The 24,814-nt window shown below is 21.4% G+C and overlaps 2 protein-coding genes across 2 annotated transcripts; both read right to left on the minus strand.

The window, feature by feature from the left end:
* Positions 1 to 857: 857 nt before the first annotated feature.
* Bm8477 (Uncharacterized protein) lies at positions 858 to 5,290 on the minus strand (the record flags this gene model as incomplete). Its single annotated transcript, XM_043078117.1, has 8 exons — positions 858 to 1,199; positions 2,484 to 2,597; positions 2,816 to 2,880; positions 3,191 to 3,270; positions 3,388 to 3,485; positions 3,788 to 3,943; positions 4,468 to 4,586; positions 5,152 to 5,290. The coding sequence occupies 8 exons, from the start codon at positions 5,288 to 5,290 to the stop codon at positions 858 to 860; spliced, it is 1,113 nt and encodes a 370-aa protein (XP_042934051.1).
* Positions 5,291 to 7,335: 2,045 nt separating this feature from the next.
* Bma-twk-2 (Uncharacterized protein) lies at positions 7,336 to 18,780 on the minus strand (the record flags this gene model as incomplete). The annotated part of the gene is made up of 18 exons (XM_043078118.1): positions 7,336 to 8,368; positions 9,745 to 9,840; positions 10,608 to 10,684; positions 10,873 to 10,991; positions 11,192 to 11,356; positions 11,563 to 11,630; positions 11,875 to 11,961; positions 12,400 to 12,510; positions 12,682 to 12,912; positions 13,499 to 13,553; positions 13,964 to 14,036; positions 14,898 to 15,019; positions 15,616 to 15,813; positions 16,167 to 16,264; positions 16,624 to 16,689; positions 16,856 to 17,034; positions 17,287 to 17,394; positions 18,706 to 18,780. 18 exons carry the CDS (start codon positions 18,778 to 18,780, stop codon positions 7,336 to 7,338), a joined length of 2,961 nt encoding a protein of 986 aa, XP_042934052.1.
* Between the last annotated feature and the right edge of the window lie 6,034 nt (positions 18,781 to 24,814).

A 24,814-nucleotide genomic window follows, 5' to 3' on the forward strand; every position in this document is an offset into this window, starting at 1 on the left:
TTATTATATTATTCATTTTCACCGTATAATTTTAAAATCATACAATTGGTTTTCGATTTTTAGGAATTAATGATGGATTTTTTTTTCTAAAAATTTTATTTTCAAATTACTTACAAAAGATTATTTCTATCATACCGATCTGAGAGGAAAAAAAAAACGATGGTTAACAAAAAAATTAGCTACAAGATAGTAATAACTTGGAACAAAAATTGTTTAACTGATTATAGAAATTTGTGGTGAAGAAGAAAAAAATCTCAAAAACAATGAATATTTTAGTTTCCTTTAATTTAACTTTTAAAATTTCAATCTCGTCTATGACAAATATACTCTTTTTATTTCATTTAAATAAAATTTGATCAATAAAAAAAAAAATATTTTGAATAAAAGTAATTGACGTAAAGTGAAACAAACCAAGTGCTACTGATAAATTCATAATCAGTGAACTAAATAAATTTTACAAAAACATTTTAATCATACAAATACATTAAACAATGATACAATTTTAATTGAGGTATGAAAAAAAAAACGTCACAAACTATCAAAGAAGAAATTTGTGCAAAATTTTTAAACATTCACAAATAATAAATAATAAGAGCAACAAATAATAAACAATAAAACAATAAGCAATTCATTTTCCTAATCTATTATTTTTTTAAAAAAAAAAAATTTTTAATCCTTATTCAAAATTTTTAAAAAAAGAATTAACAATTTCATACATTTTAATTGATGAGTAGCAAAATTTATTTATTAAAATTAAGGCTACATAACATGATGAGCACACTACAATACATAGAAGCCTACCATATAAGGCCTTAAAAACGATGAAATATTAAATAGCAAAAAAAAAATTTAAATTGCTAGCAATTAATTGTGCTTGTAGATTGTCTTTTTCGAAATTTCTTTTGATGCTTTTGAAATTGTTCCCTGATTTCAAGCAATGATACCGGTCGATTTTTATTATCAATCGATTTTGGAAGAGTAATTTTAAAAGTTTCATGAATTCGCTGCTGCTCACTTCTTCGTCTTGAATTTCGTAATTGAGGTATCAAAGAATGACGTCGATTGAATGATGTTGACAAATCTGCTTGTAAAGTTTGTTTTGGTTGATAATTCACTTTTGGTTGTGGAATATATGAGGGATAATTGCGACCTGATATCATAGTACCAATCGAATTTTGCATCAATGAAGATGATTTATCCTTTAAATTTCATTAATTACAATTGTTACAATAATAAACAATTAAATATGAAATATAGAAATGTATGCTTTTGAGTTTTTTATTTTTTTTAAATAAAAATTACCCTTAAATTTCACTAATTGCAATAATAAGTAATTGAATATGAAATATATGAAATGTATGCTTTTGAGTTTTTTATTTTTTTAAATAAAAATTACCCTTAAATTTCACTAATTGCAATAATAAGTAATTGAATATAAAATATATGAAATGTATGCTTCTGAGATTTTTATTTTTTATAATAAAAATTACCCTTAAATTTCACTAATTGCAATAATAAACAATTAAATATGAAACATGGAAATGTATGCTTTTGAGTTTTTTTTTTTTAAATAAAAAATACCTTTAAATTTCACTAATTGCAATAATGAGCAGTTAAATATGAAACTTGTAAAATGCATGCCCTTGAGTTTTTTTTTTCTTTTTTTTTAAATATAAACTATTTTTAAATTTTACAAATGCAATAATGAGCAATTAAATATGAAACTTATAGAACGTATGGTTTTGAGTTTTTTTATAGAAATTACCTTTCAATTTTATTAATTGCAATAATAAGTAATTAAATATGAAACATACAAATTGCACACTTTTTGAATTTGTTATTTTTTAAATAAAAATTACTTCTAAATTCCAGGTAATTTCAGTTAAGAAATGTATGCTTTTGAGTTTTTCATTCTTTAGAATGAAAATTGTAAGTTAAATTTGAAATTGATTGTAATCAATAATAAATGTAAAACAGTCTCGTTTATGTTATTATACACACTTAATTAAAAAAAAAAAATTGTTGTTTAGTTATGTCAAAAGAAAATTATTAGAAAAGTAAACAAGTAGAGAAATAAAGAATATCAAATATTGAGTGATAATTAATTTTAATCAGAAGCAATCAATAGAGTTTTATTAAAGTGATCTTTGACCGAAAACTTTTTCAAATTTATCACTTTCGATCTTGCAATAATACAAATAAACATGTATGGATATTATCAAGCTTACTGAAGGATTGAAATTAGCAAATAATTCAAAATAATCCTTATCAGATATCACTTCAAAATTTAGCTAATATCCATCAGTGATTTAAAATCATTGATTAGATAAAAATTTGGATGGTAATTACAGTTAAAAATAAAATTATTATACCAAATAGTAATGAATGAAAAAAAAGAAAATAGCAATATGAAATTAAAATTTTTAAATTGTTTATTAAATTTAATTAAATATAAAAATAATGGAAACAAATAAAAGACTTACAAATGTTGCAAATAATGATAATTTTCTCAATCGATCAGTAGCAGTTTTATTTGTGGATGGTATCGGTATTTTACTTGTTCGATACTCACGTGCTACACGTCGTTTCTCTTCACGCTAGAAGAAAAAAAGATGTTGTTGAAATTAAAGTTTAAAGTATCAATAATATTTAACCTTTGAACCCTTTTAACTGTCATATGTTTCATTTGGTTAAATTTACAAATTACTGACTAGAAAATACTAAACCAAAAAAGTTTTGAAAAAGGAAATTTTAAAAATTTACAAAATATTGAATTGCATTATTTTTTCTTTATTTCAAATTTAAAATGACAAACTTTTTCTGTTCTCCATAAATATTGCACAAAAATTCGCTTTTGAAAACCATAAACTTCAGTTGCATCTGAAATTGTACAAACAGTAACAAAATTAATTATAATAAAATATCAAAAATTAATTTACAATTGTGATATCTGTAAAATAGTGGCAGAAAAAAATAAATTTTTTATATTAAACAATGATTAGTAGTATTAAACTTATATTAGTAGTATCATTGAAATTTTAAGTTCAATTATTTTCCCATTTACATTTCAAAGAATTTTTTGCTTTCACTTTAAGAAATTATGCAAATTTCAGTTTTTTTACAAAATTAATTTAAAAGAATTATAATTTGGAGAAACAAAAAAATGAAAATTAATCAATAATTTAATTACTTTTCGTAACTGGATTAATACAACTGATAATTCGATGAAAACTGATACACGTCTTCCAGTGACTGTATATCCGTGATACTCTAAATATTAAATTTTAAATTAAATTCACACTTTAATTATTAATTAATAATAATTAGAAAATAGATAAAGTATGAATGTATATGATTGATTAGCTTATTTTAACAAATTGATAATACCGAAAAATTTGTTCTAATGGAATTGGTTCAATGCTAGCTGCTCGACCTCTTCGTGCATATGCACAACGTAATTCACCGCGGCAGAGTAATGCATCAACCTTAATTAATTAATTAAATAATCAATTAATTTAAAAAAAAAAACTGTTTATTTACAAAAGAAGTCAAAATTTTAAATTAATGGAATGAATTTATTTACAAAAATAATCAAAATGTTATTTATTTTAAATTAATCTTTTTATAAAAATACAAAAAATTATTTGCAAAAATAGTCAAAATGCTATTTTAAATTAATGGAATGAATTTATTTACAAAAATAATCAAAATGTTATTTATTTTAAACTAATCGTTTTACAAAAATTCAAAATGCTATTTTAAATTAATGAAATGAATTAAATTATACCTCATAAAATGTTTTCATCCCTTTCGATAAGTAATAGCGTACTCGAGAACTTGTTTGCTTCCACCATGATTTCGAATTTTCAATTATTTGTTCAACATCAACCAAATCACCATTAATTACAAAACAATAATTTTCCATAGCCAATAATGGTGGCTGCTAATAGAATGCAAAAAAAAAAAAAGAAATATGAGTTATTTTAAAATTAAAAAAAATAAATTAAAATTAAAACTTTTTTAATTAAATATAAATGAGTAAACAATTATGTTAACTAAAATAATTTGAAAGAAAGATTTGCTTTTTCTTTTTTAATCTTCAAAATTTTGATCCATATTGTCATTAAAATTTTTGGAAATTATCTAATTATTTTAATACTATTTTCAGTATGCAAATTTTTCTAATCATTTAAATATATAAACAATGTACAGAAAGAAAAAAGAAATAATTATGATGTGATAACTGATAGATTTCAATTTTGAATTAGAATTAAAACTTATTTAAATAAATATAAACTAAAACAATTAGACGCAAAAAAAAGCAATTGTTTATATAATTTTACAAAATTTTGATCAATTTTTCGATTAAAATTTATGAAAATTAGTTAATTATTTTAATACCATTCTCAATATGCAAATTTTTTTTAAATTATTTAAACACATAAATATTAAAAAAAGATTGCTAACCTTATTGATATATTCGAAAGGACAATTTAAAACACTTTTCAATGTCATCCGTGTATCCAAAGCTGTATTTTCAATTGAAAATACAGTTGAATCACCGTGCATAATATCTTTTTCCGAATCTGATACTATTAATTATCACAATTATCATTAACTGATAAATAATTTATTTATTATTTTAATAATTTATTCGTTTTTTTTAAAATTATTTTGATAATTTACAAATTTATTATCAATAATGAATAATGTGAGATTCCTCCTTTTTTTTTCAAATCAAAATTTTATTTTATAGTGATAAGTTAATGAAACATAGTCATTTTAAACTTATCAATTTTTTTAAACGAGTAAAAAATTTTATAAATTAATGAAAGATTGACATAATTTGCAAATTTATTATTAATAAATTTGTAAATTATGTGAAATCCCTCATTTTTTTTTCCAATCAAAATTTATTTTATAGTAATAAATTAATGAGATTTAGTGTTTTTTTTTTTTTTTTTTTTTAAATAAAAAATATGTATCATTGATACTATTCTCTATAAAGCAAGTAAATAATAATTAAAATAAAATAAAAAATAAAACAAATAAATAATAAATTAAAAAAATTTTTTTCCAATCAAAATTTAAATTTTTTTCCAATCAAAATTTATTTTATAGTAATAAATTAGTGGTGAAATTTAAAAAGACCTGAATTTGGATCAGTTTCTTGCTCTGATATTTCATCTCGATCAACTTCCACCGGAAATGCAATGATTGACTCACTTGAATCACTGCTAATACTGTCACGATGAGTGACACATGTTGCTTGAACCCTCAAGTAATGCATTTTTTTAATTTAATCATTTAAAATTTTTTGAACAGTAATTATTTATTAACTCATTTCAGTTAAGTAAAAAAAGGATAAATCAATCAGTTAGAAAATTTTGATTTAACAAAATCTAAAAAATTGATAAGAAAATTTTTCTTATAGTGTATTGTAATAACAAATTAATAGAATTTTATATCAATAAAATTTTATTAATTTCAAATTGTTTTCTTTTAATTGTTTTTTCTTTTTTTTTAAAAAAAAACAAAATGAACAATATAAAATTCTAATACAAAAAGTTAATATTTTCAAAAAAAAAAAAAAAAAAAAACTGCTAGAATTTAAGTTTTATGATTGAGTTTTTAAAAAATACCAAAAAAAATCAGCTGTTTCTATTCTTTTTTTTTACATTATCGATTAATTTTTTTCTTATTTTTTCAAAGTTAAAATTTTAATTTATAAACATATGAAATGCTTAACAAATAACAATAAATTTTTATAAAAAAAAAATGAATTTAAAATAGCACTGTACAATATTGATACATTTAATTGAATATATTTAGTTTCTTTTTCTATTTTCTATCATGTTAATCAAAATTTTTTTCTTTAAAAGTCATTCCAAATTTTAAATTTAAATTTATGATTGAGAAAAAAAAAACAACAACAATTAACTATTGAATTTAATTTGATACATAAGCACTGTATGATTTGCAGTTCTGTTTACATAATTAAATTATCATTATTTAAGTAAATAAAAAATTGAACAAACATTTGTTGCAGTAATGAAAATGAACGAAAAAAAAAAAAACTAAATTATTATAAAATATATATTATTTATGTAATACCCGAAATGTTATTTCATGATGCTAATCAAATTATGCAGTTAAATTTATTTAAAATTTTAGCATTTCAAAAAATGGTGACAATTAAATTATTCGAATAGATAAAATTTGGAAATAAATTCAACTAATTCATAAATTTACTTCAAATTCATGAGAAAATACATATTAAATCTATTAAACAGTGAAAAATTAAAAGTAAATTATAAAAAAGAAATTCACTTCCTACCATTTCAGCTTCACTTTTTCTTCTATCTAAAAATTTTATTATAATATAAACTATCACTGTTTCTATTATTAGTAAATTATCTCAGTGATAAAAAAAAAAAAAGTTTCAACCAATTTCAACTAATCAAATAAACATTTCAACCAATAGTGATAACATAAAAATAAAATTTTTCAACCAATCAAACAAATAATAGAATAATCGTATATTAATTATTACATTTAATGTATTATTAATTAATTAATTAATTAAATACAAAATATTCAGTTATACTGTATACAAAATCAAATTATTGTCATTTGAGCATTAATACAATCAATTGTACTGCACGAAAATGTATGAAAATAGATCAAAGATATTATTGAATGATTATTTTATCATATTCTGATAACAATGAATCTTCTGAGACTTTACATACTGTAATTAATTTAATCATTTTCACAATTAATTACAATCAATATTGTGCAATTCTCTTGCATATATGGAAAAGATTCATTGGAGTAACGATTTGTGCTATAAAATTATCACTGTTATCACTGATATCATTCAGAATAAATAAATAAATTATAAATTGTAACTAGTACACAATAAACCTTATAATTATGCAAATTATTTGCGAGGAATTTTTTTTTTTTTTTTTGAGAATATTATCAAAGAATAAATTTTAGTGTTAAAATCAATTACTTTGCAATTTTCCTCCTTAATAATTATCCAATGATTATTGTAGCTATAACTATTCGTCGTTCTTTTTTTTGAATAATTAATTTAACTAAATTTGTTTTTTTTTTTGAGAATATTATTGAGAGCACAAATTTTAGTGTTAAAATCAATATTATCAAAAAATAAATTTTAGTGTTAAATATTTTGAAGCATTCATTTGATAAATCATTAAAAAAAAAAAAATGCTTTTAGCAAAATGAAATCAAAATGTTCAACTTTCACTTATCAATATTTTTCTCTTTTTTTTTACCAAAAAAGAAAAACAAAAACAAAAACAAAATTTATCGATAGGTAAATTTTGTTGATTTTTTATTATTACTTATTTTAGATCTAGCAATTCTAGCAAGATCACGATTAAATTCACATTTCACGCGTTCTTTATCTGATTGTTTTGTATTACGCCAAATATGTTGCACAAATATTCGTTTATGAAAATGCGTATTTTTAATTTCAGTTTCGTTCACTTTATCCAGTAGCGTAACAATACGACGAAATGATGGACACGTTTTCCAGAAACTATAAATACGTGTAACGACGTATACCTGTACCAATGGTATGTTATCATGACGAAAAGCACTTGTAATTGATGAACGAGTTGAAATTGAATCAACTGAATGTGACTGATGTATGGGAATTGTTGATCGAATTGAATGTATTGAATTAAATGTTTGCGCTTTCGAACCGATAATTTTTACAGCAATAATTTTTCCTTTAGCTTTAATACAATTAACACGTTGAAAGTGACGTAAGTCATCCGAATAAAAGTATTGCGTTGGACGACTTGTATGACTCCAATGAATATCATCGTGTAACATTGCTTCTGATCCAATTGTTTCACCATCAATTACAAAACAATAATTATCATCAACAACTGCTGGTGGTAATTCATGACTGATAATTGATTCCGGTGCATTAAGCAAATTTTGCAAAGCATTTTCCGTTTCAACCGTTTGCTGATGTAAGCTATGAATTGGAATATTTTGATAGTATATAACATTCTGTTCAGATGGTACTTCAGGTATAACTAGCTGTTGAATATTCGGTTCAGATATAGCTGTTTGTTGAATATTTGATTGAGATGGTACCTGAGATATAGCTATTTGTTGAATATTTGACTGAGATGGTACCTCAGATATATCTATTTGTTGAACATTTGGTTCAGATGGTACCTCAGATGTGGTACTAGTCAGTTCCATTGAATCATAAGTATCTAAATAAAGCTCAGATGGTCGCATAATTTGCATATTATGACTGATAGATGATAATGTTGATAATGATGATTGTGATGATTTCGAGACGTATCCATTTTTGTCGCTGAAAACATTTCTTAAATTCTAATTTAAGAAATGAATTTCGGATTTGAAACGAATTCAAAAGTTTGAATTTCAAAATATTCAATTTTTCTTCTTTTTTTTGTTAGGTGTGAAAAATATGTTTTTTTTAAAAAAAAAGCTTTTTTAAACTAATTTTTTTTCTTTGAAAAAGTGATTTGAAACTATGAAAAATGAACATTTTTTCAAATTTTTTGACTTCTTTTTTTTTTTTGTAAGACAAAAAATTTAAACATAGTTTACTATTTGCTATAAATTTTAGTTTAATATATTGCAAATATTTGCAGTAAGTGCATAAGAAGAAAAAAGAAAAATAGAAACAAAAAACCTTTCTTTCGTGCCTTGCAAGAAGTGAAATGAAACAAACATATTAAAGTATAATCGATTTTGTCTTGCACAAATATCAAAATTGAAAAGTTTCGTGGATGAAAGTCAAAAATTAAAAAACGAAAATACAGTGCACTGGAAAAGATGTTATATTATAACACAAAGCTTAATTACAGGCATCTTTTTGTAATCTTAGCAATTATCAATTTGATTTAATTATTTTAAAATTAAACAATTTTAAAGATTACAAAAAGTTCTTGCAATATTTCATTTGATATTTGCTATCATTTGATTGCAACATATATAATAATTACAAATGAAAAATAGTTGAAAATAACTTAAAAATAGGAAAGATAGTTAATAAGTGCAAAATAAACGTATTTAAAATAGCATAAAGTTGAAAAGTTGAAATAATCTTAAGCGTATGTCAAGATATGTGAGATTGAAATTTAGATGGAAGAAAAAAGTATTATTAAATTATAAATGTAATTATTAAAAGCACAAATAACGAAACTTTTTCTAATATCTATCAATAAAATTTAAATCACAATATTATTATAATTAATTATATATTAATTAACAAACATTAATTAACAAATATGCATTATAATTAATTATATATATTAATTAACAAACAGTTTTAGAGTAGTAATCAAACGTGCAAACGTTAAAACGTCAAATTCATTAACACACTATCATCATTAGAAAGAAGGAAGAAAGAAAACATGAATAGGTTGCGTTTGCAAAAATAACAAATTGACGTACGTTAAAAGATGTGCTGCATGAAAAGGTGTGAACAGATAGATACAAACATACACACGGATAACACGTAATATGCGTAACACGTCGTTTTTTTTTTTAAGATGTAGTATGAAAGTCGAAAAAAAAATTATTATTTGCTTATAATGAATATGACAATTTATCTTTGTTTTTTATTTATTTATTTTTTTTAACTATAAATTTATATTTGATAAAATTATCATTAAAACATGAGAAAATGTAATGTAAATTAGGAATAAATTAAATGAATACCTTGCAATTTCTTCATGTTCCACTAAATAATCTTCATTTTCATATGTGGCAATCATCGAATTACTAAGAAACATTTCCGTGGCTCTATTTTCAGGCCTAATAAAATTTCCTTCCTTTTATCTCATTAGCAAAAAATGAAAGTTCAAAAAAAAAAAAAATTTTTAAATAAGAGATAAGCAAAAAATAGTTGCGAAGTTTTGCAACTTTAAAACAGTTTTGCACTTTTTTTGAAGAACTAAAACTGACTTTAAAAGTTTAAAAAAATATTCTAAAATAAGAGATTAAAAAAGATAGCTGAAGAAGTCTTACAACTTTAAAACAGTTTTGCACTTTTTTTGAAGGACTAAAACTGACTTTAAAAGTTTAAAAAAATATTCTAAAATAAGAGATTAAAAAAGATAGCTGTAAAGTCTTACAACTTTAAAACAGTTTTGCATTTTTTTTTTGAGAAACTAAAACTAACTTTTAAGAGTTCAAAAAAAAAAAAAAAAAAAAACATTTTTAAATAAGAGATTAAACTTTACAATTATCTCAAAAGATGGCTGTGAAGTCTTACAACTTTAAAATAGTTTTGTATTTTTTTTCGTTTTTTCGTTTTTTTTTTTTTTTTTTTTTTTTTGAAAGACTAAAACTAACTCTAAAAATAATTTTTCTCGGAGCAAAAAGTTAAAAAAAAAATCTTTAAAATAAGAGATTAACAAAAGGTAGTTGTGAAGTTTCACAACTTTAAAATAGTTTTGTAATTTCTTTTTTTTTTGAAAAACTAAAACTGACTTTAAGATTTGAAAGTTGCAAAATAAAAATTAATTAAAATAATGAATACAGAAAACAAATTAATTAAAATAATGAATTATTTAACTTACTCTGCAAATGGTTTGCTTGATTCATTCAGCATTTCACTGTATGAATCCCATTGCATCATAGAGGCTAATCCAGTAGGCTATAAAATGTCAAAGGTTAATTAAGTTACAGTGCTAAATTATATGCCTAAAAATAGCCAACATAATATATGGCCAAGAAATGGGCAATAAAAATGAGCCAACATTTTGCTTCAATTAAATATTAATGCTTTGAAATGATAAATAATTTTTTCCTGAAGCAATTTTTCAAATAATTCAAAAATATTACACTGCTTGTAGGTGATACATGCATAACGGATACTGTTTCTGCTAATTGTTGCTGTGACAAATGTGACAATTGAGACGATGACAATGGCTGTCCTTTGATAGGAATGGGAGAATTTGTTGCTGCAAATTTATTCTTATAATTTTTTTTTTTTTTATAACACTTAACAATCTTTTATATTATTCATTGAAATTTGGAATGTAGTTTAGTTAATTAATTAAGGAACAAAATGAATGAATAAGTTATTTTGAATAAATGAATAAATATTTGAGCTATTACACAAAAATGAATAGATGAATTAAATGATAAAAAAAAAATTTACCAATTAATTTCAAATTTGATAATCGTTCAGATGAGGAAGTCATAGAGAATCGATCAAGTGGTGATGATGGTTTGCGATAATTTTCATTTTTAATTCCTTCTAGTGATGTTTCTGGTAGTAATATTGATTGAATTGATGAATGATTGGAAAAATTTTGTTGCTTTTCTGAAACTAAATAATTTAAAGAAAAAATAAAAGAGAAAGATGAAAAAAGAGAAAAGTGACCAATTGAATAGAAACTTCTGAATAATGTAGTAACAAAATTGAAATTTTATAAAACTAATAGAGAAAAGTATAAATTTTTTGTTAGTATAAAAAAAAAATAAATAAAATAAAAGCTAAAAAAAAAAGAAAGAAAAGGAAAACTTGACCATCAATTTGATTACTAGGATTTAATTTATTGTGTAATTGCTTAAATCCTTTTTCATCACAAATTGCACTGCAAATTAAAAAAATAAGTGACATATTTAAATTTAATACAAATGTAATATTTGCAAAAAAAAAAAAAAAAAAAAAAAAAGTGAAATGAATTTAATTTGAAGTTATTGTACGGAATTCATGTAGAAATAAATTAAATTCATATGTTTAATGCAATTATTTATTAGCATACTATAAAGTATTAAAGTTGAAAGTTCAATTTGTGAATATCAAAATAATACGCGATAGAACTTGGAAGACATTACAGTGATTTTGACGATGATTGCATACTTGCAGCTGCATGAAGTGTAATCTGTGCATGTTCAATGGAAGATATTTTATGTATTTCTATACTGAAAATATTATGCTTAATCAGATCTGATCAAAGATCAGAATATATTTGATTTTAAATTAAAATTTAATTTGTTTATGTTAAAACTTAGTTAAAATTAAATTTGTTTTTGCAACATACTATCATTGTTATTGACTCAATGCATTAGTTTCATTAATGCAATAGTATTGATAAATTGAATTTGAAATAATTTTAGTCTTTTTGGTTAAATTTTTCTTGTGAAAAAAGAAATTCAATAAAATTTATTAATTATTATTGTTTGTGTCTTTTAATAAGCTTAATTTTCATGATTTCATACATACTTGAAAGATAAATGAATGGAAAAGAAATGAGGAAAAAAAAAAACAAAACAAATAGTATTTGATGTTTTTCTAAATTTTTTTAAACTTAATTATTTAATTTAGATTTTTAATTCTTTTTACTAATTCATTAAGATTACCATTGTAAATCACTGTTATTGTTATCATCACTGATATCATAATTTGATGGAGTAAGCATCTCTAATGCATTGTTACATAAATGCCATTTTGATTCTTCCAATGATTCATTCCTTTAAATTATCAAATTAATATTTTAAAAATATTTTCATTTTAAACTTATTTGAAAGGAAAAAGAAAACAATGAAAAAACTTATATCTATTATAGAAATAGTATTATCAATCAATAATTCAACACAAATATCTTTTCAAAGATTGTGCTATTTTATTAGCATAGAAATTACCCTGCTTCTTGAAGTTGTCTGAGGTATAATTTTAAAAGTTCATCACTTTGATCAACTGTCAAACCATGTTCAATCATTTGTCTTCGTTTGAGCAATTGCAATATATCGGCAGCGCGAAATTTTCGGCCAAAATAATGAATCTTTTGAATGTATTGAATACCAACCAAATCGATACACATTGTTGTCACAGCAAGACCAAATCCCAGATAAATCAACATGAGCAGTACATATCTGCAAATTTCAAATATCAATGAATATGAAATGAACTAAATTTTTAATATAAGAATTCAAATTAATTAAATTAATTAATTAATTAGGGAGAGGGAGAATTACGAGAAACTTCCAATTTTTCCATTTTAAATTTTTGAGTTTTTATTATTTGAATCTGAATTATTCGTTTCGTTTTCTCTCTCTTTCATAAGAAAATTTAAATAATAGAATTGATGAGTTAAAATAATATATACATTCTTGACATATTTTAATTTTCTTGGTATTTGTACATTTTGACACAATAGATTTAATAATATATAAATGATAAATCATATTTAATCGTGCTTCTAAATTTTAAACGTAAATAAGCTTAATTTATTCATATTTTAATTTTTGTAAATTGAAATTTATTTTTATAACTTTAATTGAAAAAAAAAAAAAAGAAACTTCTCTAAAAATTATCATTTTTGTTTGTTTTGTGCTAAAAACGAAACTTTTTTCATTTGTAGAATGTTTGCTTACTTTTATGAACTAATTTTATTATTTATAAACCTTGAAAATTTCATTAGTTTCAGCGAAAATTTTGATTCAAATAGAAAAAGCTTACTCCTGACTTTCAGGCACAAAATCACCAAATCCAATTGTAGTAAGCGAAACAAAACCTAAAAAAGAAAGAATTCAGCTTTATTTTTTTCATTCATTTTTTACTGTAATATTCAAATTTAATTTCATAACTCATTTAGAACAATAATTTTTTTTAAAATTATTTTTTGATATATTTTGATTCATTTTATAATATATAATAAAAGTATGAAACATACAAAATAAATAGAAATATATATTTTGAATAAAAAATTATTCATTACATTGGAATAATTAAATATTCAATTTCTAGCACTAGTGCGCATAATTTTAATAACAAAATTAAAATTAATCAATGTAATTAATCAAACTATTAATGGTAAAATTAAATAAACTTTATAAAAAATTAAGCACACAGTTGAATTTTGATTGTTTTTTAATTTTGACTTATAAAAATAAAATTCTAAATAATATGAAAATTTATAATTACAAAAATAAAATGCGTCCATATAAGTCCATGGTTCAAACGAAGCAAATAGAAGACCACCAAAGGCAATGTAAAACTAAAAAAAGAAAGAATGATAATGAATTGATAAAAAAGAATTGATAACAATATCATTGCAATGTTAGTAATGTTTATGACAGTCTTAGTAGAATAACAAGTGCTTATTACTTCTAATTTTCTATTAAATACTTAGCAAATTACAACAAAGTATCTATTAAACATATATTTATTAAATGCTAAGTAATTTTAATATCAATTCGAAAATTTTAAGTATAGCTTTAAGTTGTTTGAAGCATTTTAATCGAAACATTAAATATTTTATCAATGTTTTTTTTTTTTTCCAACTTCCTTTTTTTCAGCCAATTTGTCGATTAAGTCATAATAAAATGAAAAAATAACTAAGATCGAAAAAGTTTTGCTTAATCTATTATTAATTGATTTTGCGATGAATTTTTTAAAAGATTGCATAGCACTATTCTTTTCAAAAATTATGAGCATTTATAAATTAAATTTTGAAAGCTCTAAATGAAATTGTGAACTGTCAAAAACACTTAAACTACTAGAAAAATTTAATATTAATGCATTTTAAATTATTTGCTTGAAATGTTACAAAAGAAATAAAACTGTAGTCTAACAACTAATAGTCCCCCTACAGTAACACTATACAGTAATTTCCCTAATACAGTAAGACTCTACACAAGCACCGAAAGTTTTTTATTAAATAATTAGTAATTCTATCATTTTAATTTATGGTACTATTTTACGATCATGAAGTCATTTAAATTTAATTGCTACTTCATTAGGTTTTTCCGGTGATTGCAATTCCGGAAAGTTTTAAAAATAGCATGAAAAAAAAAAAAAAAAAAAGGAAAAAGATGACGACATCTAGCTTGGTGAAATGGATTTTTTGAAAACTAACGAGAAGTATAGCAAAGACTAAGACTAAAGGCACTTCCGCTTTATCCAATGCAAGGTCATCCCAATTTATAAACTGTTTCATTGCTTCATTAGATTTGTCCGATGACCTTAATTCTGGATTACCTGAAAAATAACGGAGGAAAAAAAAATCAAGTTATGAATTATTGATCTAAAATCAATAAGTAAGTTCTCAAAAAAAAAAAAAGATATCACTGAGTGATTTTATAAAATTGATATATTACGAGAAGATATAAATGATGCAAATGATATATGATAAGATATAAATATGGCACACTATTACTGATTAAAGTGCATTTCAAGTGCGATAATTTCTTCTGATCCGTTTTGATTTAAATTGACGAATGTATTATAGTAATAGCATAGCATAGTAATAATTGTAATCAAACTTCAATGAAATTTGGTCTTTTTAGTTCTATAAAAAATTAAATTTTTTGTGAATAATAAAAGTGAGGAAAGGATAACAAAAGTAAGTGAAGAAAATATTCGCTTATATTAATGCAATATAATAATATTTTGTAAAAAAAATGGCAGTAATCAACGTAAATAAATTTCAGTTATACAAATGGAAAAGTAAGAATAAAACGATAATTGAATAGTTAATACAGTGTTTTATAAAAATAAAAGTTAATAAATTGAAATCAAAATTTATTATTTTGAATTTTTAATCAAATATATAATAAAATATGAAGGAAACAAACGATTGGTTAGCCATTTAAAATTGATAAAATGACGTGAACAGCGAGATTTTCTCGACTTAGTATAAAGCCATATGATACATTCCGATAGAAATTTGCCAAGGTCACCAATTGTTATAATAGCCAATGGTACACCAAATAATGCAAATATAATACAAGCAATTCGGCCATATGATGTTACTGGGACAATGTTACCGTAACCTGATAAAATTCATAAACAGTTTAAAATTGACGGAAACTGTAAGTAAGAGGGATACGGTATGGCTGTTGCTAGAGTACGGTGTTAGCCGTAGCTAGAGATACAGTACTAGCTATTATCATGTATAAAACATTGTAATATTAATGAAAGGATTAATAATAAGACTGTTAATATCATACTAATATACTACTTTTATTTTAAAATTAACAAGATAACCAATGGTTATTAAATTATAAAACTGTTTTTTTTTTTTAACTCACAAATAATTAATCCATTATTAAAAATTGTGGAAATTAGAATTTGGTGAAATTGATAAATAAATACCTAAAGATGCATACAATATAAGATTATTTACCTATAGTAGCCATAGTTGTTGCTGCAAAGAATATAGCACTACTTGCAGTCCATAATTTTTTGCTTTTAATTAATTTTAGTCGATGTTTCGATTTCCTTCTAAAAAAAAAAAAAAAAAAAAAAGAAAAAAGAACTTACCCTTATTTGTTATATGCAATACTAAATTTTGATAATATAACATTTGAGCAAATTTTAAAATTATTTCCTCAGCAATTATATTTCTTAACTTGCTATTGAATTCTTACTTTAAACAATGATCACATCCAAGAATGATCAATAAAATCAATCAATATTGCTATTTGTCAATATTAAAGTTGGAATACATTTATTTGTTAGCATTACTTCTATCATATTTGTTGTTCACCTAGACAACTTGTTTACCTAAGTAATTATCAGGTTTCCAAATTTTTAGCATCTTGTTAACTCGTAATATCCAGGTAACCAAAATGTACCTATACCTTCTCCCTTTCGTATTAGTGTTGCGTTTATCGATATTTGCTTTGAAAATGTGAATATCTGCATATCTGCAATAAATTTCTTTTCTTTTTTTTTTTTTTTTTTTGAAAGTTACTTTATAACATTTAAATTTTGTCTTTTTTTAAAGAATTAAATTTAAATTTTAAAACATAAATAACATATGTATATATTTAAGTATTTTAGTAATAGATTACTAGTACTAATGCAATATACCTAACATAATGTTCCTTGAATGCTTTATACAAATATTCATTAAAAGTTTGAAGTTTCACGTCGGTCACGCGAGTCCAACTATCCATTTTGGTTCTTTTCAGTTCACTACGTTTTATCCATAACGCTTGAATTAACTCTTTTCGTAATTCATCAATCTTTTCTATACCAATTTTCTTCAACTAAAATTTAAAAGAAAAAAAAAAAAAAAAAAAAAAAAAAAGCAACTATAATTACATATTTCTAACTGATAACAATCTGATAACAAATGAAGCATTTTTTTAAAAATTTTGCAATATTTAAAATTACATTTGTCCAACTTTTTTTTTTTTTCTTGAAACTTTGAAAAACCATTCAAAATTTTATTATATTACTTTGCAATTAATTAACTTTCAAAAATGATTCATATTATAATCAAATGCTAAAAAATCAACCTTATCTTCATGAGGTGATTCGAGACTATAAAAAACCCAAGCACCAGCTACCGCATATAAACATACCACAGCAACCAAGATAACATGCGGTAAAATAAGTTTAATATACTGAAAATTTACCGAAATGCAAAGAAACTTCGAAAAGAATCGATTATTGATTAGTTCGACAATTTTTAAATTTTATATTATTAATTTGTATTATAAACAATATATTATTAATTCAAATTTAGGACAGCAAACAAATTAGTATAATATATTTTTCTTGAATTATGATTTAAAAAAAAAAAAAAAACAGATATCATTTTATTTCTCTATCAGAGATGGATGAATTACGATTTAGTCTGCAAATCCTTCTAATGTTTACTTGAAAATAGACTATTAAAACAAAAACAGTCTTTTTTTTTGTTTTAATTTATGAACTTTTTTGATTGGACATAGTCATTATCAGATTTCCCAATGAATTTATGCAATTTTAATTCTCTAGAGAAAAATTGAATAAATGCCGACTGAGCCGAGAAGCAAAATAAGAATAAGAAATAGACAATATTCTTATTATTACTGTGTACTGATATAAGTTAATTATCACATTTAGATTGCAAACAATTAGGCTTATTATCCCAATTAAATTAATTAAATTGATAAAAAAGTTAAAGTCTGTTGCATAAACTACTAAAAATTTTTGATCATTTTATCATTGTATCATTTTATCAATTTTTTATTAAACAAATTTAATAATTTTTAACAGTACCACTAAGTGATAATCAAACACATAGTTATTTGTTCATATTATTATTATTTCTTTTTTTTTTTAAATTTTGTAGCTCAAATCAAATTTTCTGTTTATTATTTAAATTCTATAAAATATATTGGTGCATGCAAAATATTATTTTTATAAAGCTAAAAATGTCAAAAAGTAAAATTATAATTTTTTGCATAATTAAAGTTATTGTTACCAATCAAATTTTATGCTCAATTTAAAATGATTAATGTTAAGTAAGTATTATTAAGATTTAGTATTATATAGAATTAAAGATTTGGTATTATATAGAATTAAAAATTAAGTATTATGTAGAATTAAAGAAAGGAAGTATTTATTTAAAATAAATATTTAAATAAATAAATAATTAGATTTTTTCTTAAATTTTGTAGCTCTTCTTGTGCTTCTGGAAATTCAGATGTTGAGTAAATTATTTAAAAATGTAACTTATTTGAAATAAAGACATTCTGAAATTGAAATTATATTTTGAAAATACTGATGAATTTCAAAACCTTATCACTATTCCATTGATTTTAACACATGTGGTGTGCTATGTGATATATTGCTTAACATTTTATTGTAATTTAAATTTAACTTTTTCATTTAAAAAAATTTTTTTTAAATAAAAAATAATCTTAAATGAGATTCTGTAAATATGATACCTTTTTATATGAATGCGACGGAATATTTTCCTTGTCATCCAACAATTCTGTCGCATCTCTTAGCTCTTCACCCATGACAATTATTCTAAAAACAGTACAAGCAAAGGAAGAAATTAAAATTAGATTAAAATTAGATTTTTATCAATTTTTATGAATGCCAAATAAAATAGCTTCCAGTTTTGCATATATTTAAAATTAAAAAATTTTAAATAAGTTGAACTAAAAAAAAAAACTTTTTCTTTTAAAGCCAAAAAATGCTTTGTTTTTTTTTCTTTCTTTCTTTCTTTCAAAACGAACAATTTCTATTTAAAGAAAAATAGAAAATTGGTTTTTTAGCTTTAAAATTAAAATTTCAAGAGAGAAAATGATGCATGAAGAAAAATATTATTTGATTCAGTATTGGTAAAATAAAAAAATTTTTCATTAAAAGAAATGATATTAATAAACCTCTTTTATTAAAGTAATTTTTCAAAGAAATATTTTTTTTTCTTTTTTTTTTTTTGATTGAATTAAAGAAAAAAGCATTTTTGTTTCGATAAATTTTAATAACATTTTTCAATTTTATTTTCTCTTCAATCAATGCTATCTTTTTTCATTTTTTAATTCATTTCATTAACAACAGTATGTCTTATCAGTAAATATTTACATAAATCGGTAAGTTTTACTTTGATCAGAATTAGTTGAAAAAATCAAAAAAAGTAAAACCAAAAAATAAAAAATAAAAAAAAAAATTGGCAGTAAAAAATAGAGGAATATGTTTTAATAAATTTTAAATTAGTTGTAATTGTATTGTATTAATTGATTAATTAGCTGGTGAGGAAATGTTAAAAATTGTGAAAGATCTAATCGTCTGATTTACACTGCTTTTATCAGTTAACTGATAAAACTATTAGATAACTGATAAAATATAGGAGCGAAATAATTCAAAAATTGAATTGGATTAAGATAAACTAACTTCCGAAAAATAATAGTAAATACAATGCAGGAGTAATTTTCTGTATATTTGTGAGTTAATTCAATTCAATTCAAATTTTTGTAACATTTTCCATTCATTCCAGAATTATTCATAATTTACATTTCTAAATTTTTTGGATGGACAATTCATAATGTATTGATAGTAATGAAGATAAAATATGAAAAGAAAAATTTTAATTTTTTATTGTTATTACAATTTTTGAAAATTTTTTTTCAATCAAATTTGTGAGAATTTCAAAATGAAATTTGAATGGAAAGAGATATACTGGAAAAAGAAATAGTATGATGGCATATTAAAGATTAATTAGTGATAAATTATTATGTAATTAAGAAAAAGGTAAACGAATAAAATTGTTAATACTGAATTGAATACAAAAAAATTATCATATATTTGCTTATCAATCAATATTTCATGTAATCACTGCAATTTATATGCATGCAATTGTGATAACGCAAAAATAATAATAATAATAATAATAATTAAATAAATTAAATAAAATAAAAGTTTAGCTTATCGATTAAATTGTAAAAAAATTTAACTATTAAAAAACTGTAATAAAAAAGATTAAATATTGAAAAGGATTTGCTGTAAATAAATAATATAAAACTTTAGCTTATTAATTAAATTATAAAAAATATAAAATACTGAAAAGGATTTGTTGATTAAAAATAAATAAACAAAACAAAACTTTAGCTTATTAATTAAATTATAAAAAATACAAAATACTGAAAAGGATTTGTTGATTAAAAATAAATAAACGAAACAAAACTTTAGCTTATTAATTAAATTATAAAAAATACAAAATACTGAAAAGGATTTCTTGATTTGTTGTAAATAAATAATATAAAACTTCAGCTTATTAATTAAATTATAAAAAATACAAAATACTGAAAAGGATTTGTTGATTAAAAATAAATAAACAAAACAAAACTTTAGCTTATTAATTAAATTATAAAAAATACAAAATACTGAAAAGGATTTGTTGATTTGTTGTAAATAAATAATATAAAACTTTAGCTTATTAATTAAATTATAAAAAATACAAAATACTGAAAAGGATTTGTTGATTAAAAATAAATAAACAAAACAAAACTTTAGCTTATTAATTAAATTATAAAAAATATAAAATACTGAAAAGGATTTGCTGATTACAAATAAATCAATCAAACAAAACTTTAGTTTATTGATTAAATTGTAAAAAAAAAAAAAGTATTAAAAATTGAAAAGCGCTTTATTACTAATGTTGGATTGAAAGAAAAAAAAAAAAAGAAAAATGAAATCTTAAAATGAACTAAGATTTGAGAGGAAAGAAACGATGTATAATAGCTCAAAATATTCAATATTCTTCTTTTCATGGTAAATTGATCAGAATAGAACTGAGCAAAAAAAAAAAAAAAAAAAATGAAAAAAAGAAATGTCCCAAAGGATTTTAATTGTTGCTTGGGTAGTTTGTTTGTAGGAAAAGTTTAAAATAGAAATTTGAAAGGATGAAAATTACTTCTACAACTATTATTGATCAATTCAATCATTTAAGCACGAGAACACGATGAATTATACTTGATGACATCGATCAAAATTTAATTTATGAAAAAAGTTTAATAAATTTTTGAAAAAAAAAAAAATTTTTGCCATTCTTAAATGTTTTTTAGCTTAATCATTATCATTTTGATTGTTTGATCAATTATTGAAAACGTGAAATACGTAAAAATGTATAAGTTTTGTAGATACACTTTCAGTAATAAAGTATTTAATATTATCAAATAAATTTGCTTCATTAAAATATGATAAATTTAAAGAAAAAAAAATTTTTTTTTAACTTTCAAATTTGGGTAAGAAATTTTGGAGAAAAAAAAGCTAAATTTAAATAATGTTTAAAAAAAGAAAAATACATTGTTCTAAGCGCCAATTATTGTTAATTAGCGATAATATTTGAATTTTGCCAGCAATTTAGTATAACAAATTGCTTATCCTTGTATCCAATTAATTGTTTGTTTTGTTTTTTTTGTTTTTTTTTTTTTGTTTTTGTTTACTTAATCGATTTATTATTTTAATGTATTTAATTGTTTTTTTTTTATGACTATAATTGATTATTTTCAATCATTTATTTGATTTATTTTAATTTAAATAACATAAGTTGTTAAAATTTAAAAAATGTATTTTTTAAAAAACGAACGAAAAATTTGAATTATTTTTATTCGAAATTGATTAATTACAAAAATAAATGATAATAGTAATAATAAAGTTAGCAATTAAATTTTATACAATGACATAAATATATTTTATTTTATAAATTTGTTTAAAAAAGTAAAATAATAATTTGTGATAAATATAATTAGTAATATTATTACGTGTTAATTAACGTGAAATTACTTAAATTTGCAATAAGTATTTCACGGATTACGTAGCATTCGTCATTGCTCATAAGTTACGTAGAAGTACAATTGTAATAAAAATGAAAAACTTTAATACAACTGTTTTACCATTGGACGATCAATAAACAATATTAATGATTACTTAGTTGATGCTTCCGAATGACGTACGTTACGTCAATGATTTTTAAAATAAATTACTGTAAATTAAAGTCGAATTTTAATTACTACTAATAATATGCTACAAATGAAAAATACATCTATCTGAGCGCTAATAATAATGATCAAAAAGTTAAAATTAATCATTGATAGAAGTAAACAATTTAAAAATTCATAATATGATAGAAAATAAACAAACAAACAAACAAACAAAGAAAATGATATTTCTTAAAATGTTAAAATTTTAATTCTATCACATTCCATATGAAAATATTATTAAAATAGAATATATTGCATATTAAATTATATTAAATTATTGCTATTCAAAGTGTTATTTAAAAGAATTAAAAAAAAAAAATTAACTTACTTAGGAATACTTAATTAAAGATTACTTTTAAAAAGCTAGAAAGGTATATGAGGAAAGGTAAGAGAAAAGGATTAGAGAGAATTAAAGATAAGATATTTTAAAATGTAAGTGTGAAATAAAGTTAAGAAAATGGAGAAAATATCTCCCTAATGGTTTAAAACTTTCCATCCATTAATCATTCAATTCTTTTTATTATATGTGATTTATCACTTTTGTCATTCGTTTCTCTCTTTTTTTCTTTTTTTATTTTTATTTTTGTTTTGTTTTGTTTTTTTTTTCATTCTTAACAAATATAAACATTTATTAGTTAAAATGTCACTTTTAAAATTTTTTTCTCTCTCACATCGCAACTTTCAATTTTGTCATATTTATATTTACAAATACATCTAAATGTAAATATTTCTTATCGATCAAATTTATTAGTATTCATTCAATGAAATTTTCAATCTTTCATTTCATTTAATCATTTCGTTTTTAATTTTATTATCATATCATATATTTATTATCATATTATCAATTTTATTATCATATCACATTTATCATATATCATACAAATAAATTGAATAGTGATAATATCAGACTATTAATGAATTAACAGAAACGAAATGAAATAATGATAATAATAAATAGTAAACAAAAATAGAAAAAACAATTTAAATAGTTAAATGATAAAATGAGAATTAAAAATTCAATTACACAATCATAAATGAAAAATTTATATATCATAGTGAATAATTTAAATATTACTTACTTAGTTAAAAACTATTATTACGTATAATTCAAACACTACTTACTCAGTTTAAAAATATTACTTGTAATAATTTAATTTAAATATTACTTATAACAATTTAATTATTACTTAGTTAGTTTAATGTCACTTACGATAATTTAATTTAAATATTACTTATAATAATTTAATTACTACTTAGTTAGTCTTAAAATATTACTTAAATAATTTAATTTAAATATTACTTATAATAATTTAAGTATTACTTAGTTAGTTTAATGTTACTTACGATAATTTAATTTAAATATTACTTATAATAATTTAATTATTACTTACTAAGTTTTTCATGTTTACAACTGTTTCGTAGGAGGAAAGAAGGGAATGAAAGAAAATATTTCTTCCAATTTTCTTTTTTTTTCTCAAATGCTTCATTATCATTCATTGTTGTAATCTTTGGGATCACAATTATCATAAATATATTAAAATCTATGTTTGAAATCAAATTTCAACAAAAATAACACTTATCATTACTTTTCATTTATAATAAGTATGAATGATAAAGTTGGTGGTAAATGTTTTAATTATGCATTTTCAATCTTTTTAATAAACAAATAATATCTGATGTAATTTTTAAAAAAAAATTAATGATTAAATTAATTGGTGAAAAAAAATTAATTTAGAAATTAATTTAAACTAATTTCAGCTAAAGACAAAAGAATTTTTAATAAGATAATTTAATCATTTATTCAAAATCAAAAAAAAAAAAATGATATGAATTAAAATAAAAATTCCAAAAAAAAAAAACTTAAAAAAATAAAATTTTTCGTGAAGAAAAAAAAATATAGCATAGCTAAATATTGTTAATAGCAAAACAAACAAACAAACAAATAATTTTTTAAAAAAAAAAGTAAATAAAATAAAAGTATGAAATATATTATTTAAATGAATAAAGACGAAAATTGAAAATTGTTAGAAATGAAAACATTGAGCATTCATTAAAAATAATTTTAGCATTTATAAATGTTAAAATAATTTTAGCAATTAGCATTCTTTTAACAATTTTCTTTTTCTTTAAAAGAATTATAAATATGATTAAATTTGAAAGAGAAAAAAGAGAGAGAGAGGGAGAGAGAGAAACAGATAGATTTAAATTAAAAAAAGATTTCTTGGAAAAATTCAATTTAATAATCGAATTATTTTGCAAATTTATAAACATAAAGCAATATTTAATAATATAAAATATTATTATAGTTCAATTTCAAAAAAAAAAAAAAGGAAAGGAAAAAAGGAAAAAATGCTTTTATTTTTTAGTTTTAGAAACGAAAAACGGAAGGGAACGAAAATAAAATTCGGAAATGACATTTGAAATTAGTATTAAAAAAGAGAAAATCAAATTTCTGCTGAAAATGAAATGATGCAATCAATAGTGAATAAATAATAATTTAAATCCTTTTTTTATTTTATCAAATTTTTAACTTTTCTAATTTTTATCATTTCTCTAATTTCTTTAA

This window comes from Brugia malayi (genome assembly GCF_000002995.4).
Source record: "Brugia malayi strain FR3 genome assembly, contig: Bm_v4_Chr2_contig_001, whole genome shotgun sequence".
Taxonomy (NCBI): domain Eukaryota; kingdom Metazoa; phylum Nematoda; class Chromadorea; order Rhabditida; family Onchocercidae; genus Brugia; species Brugia malayi.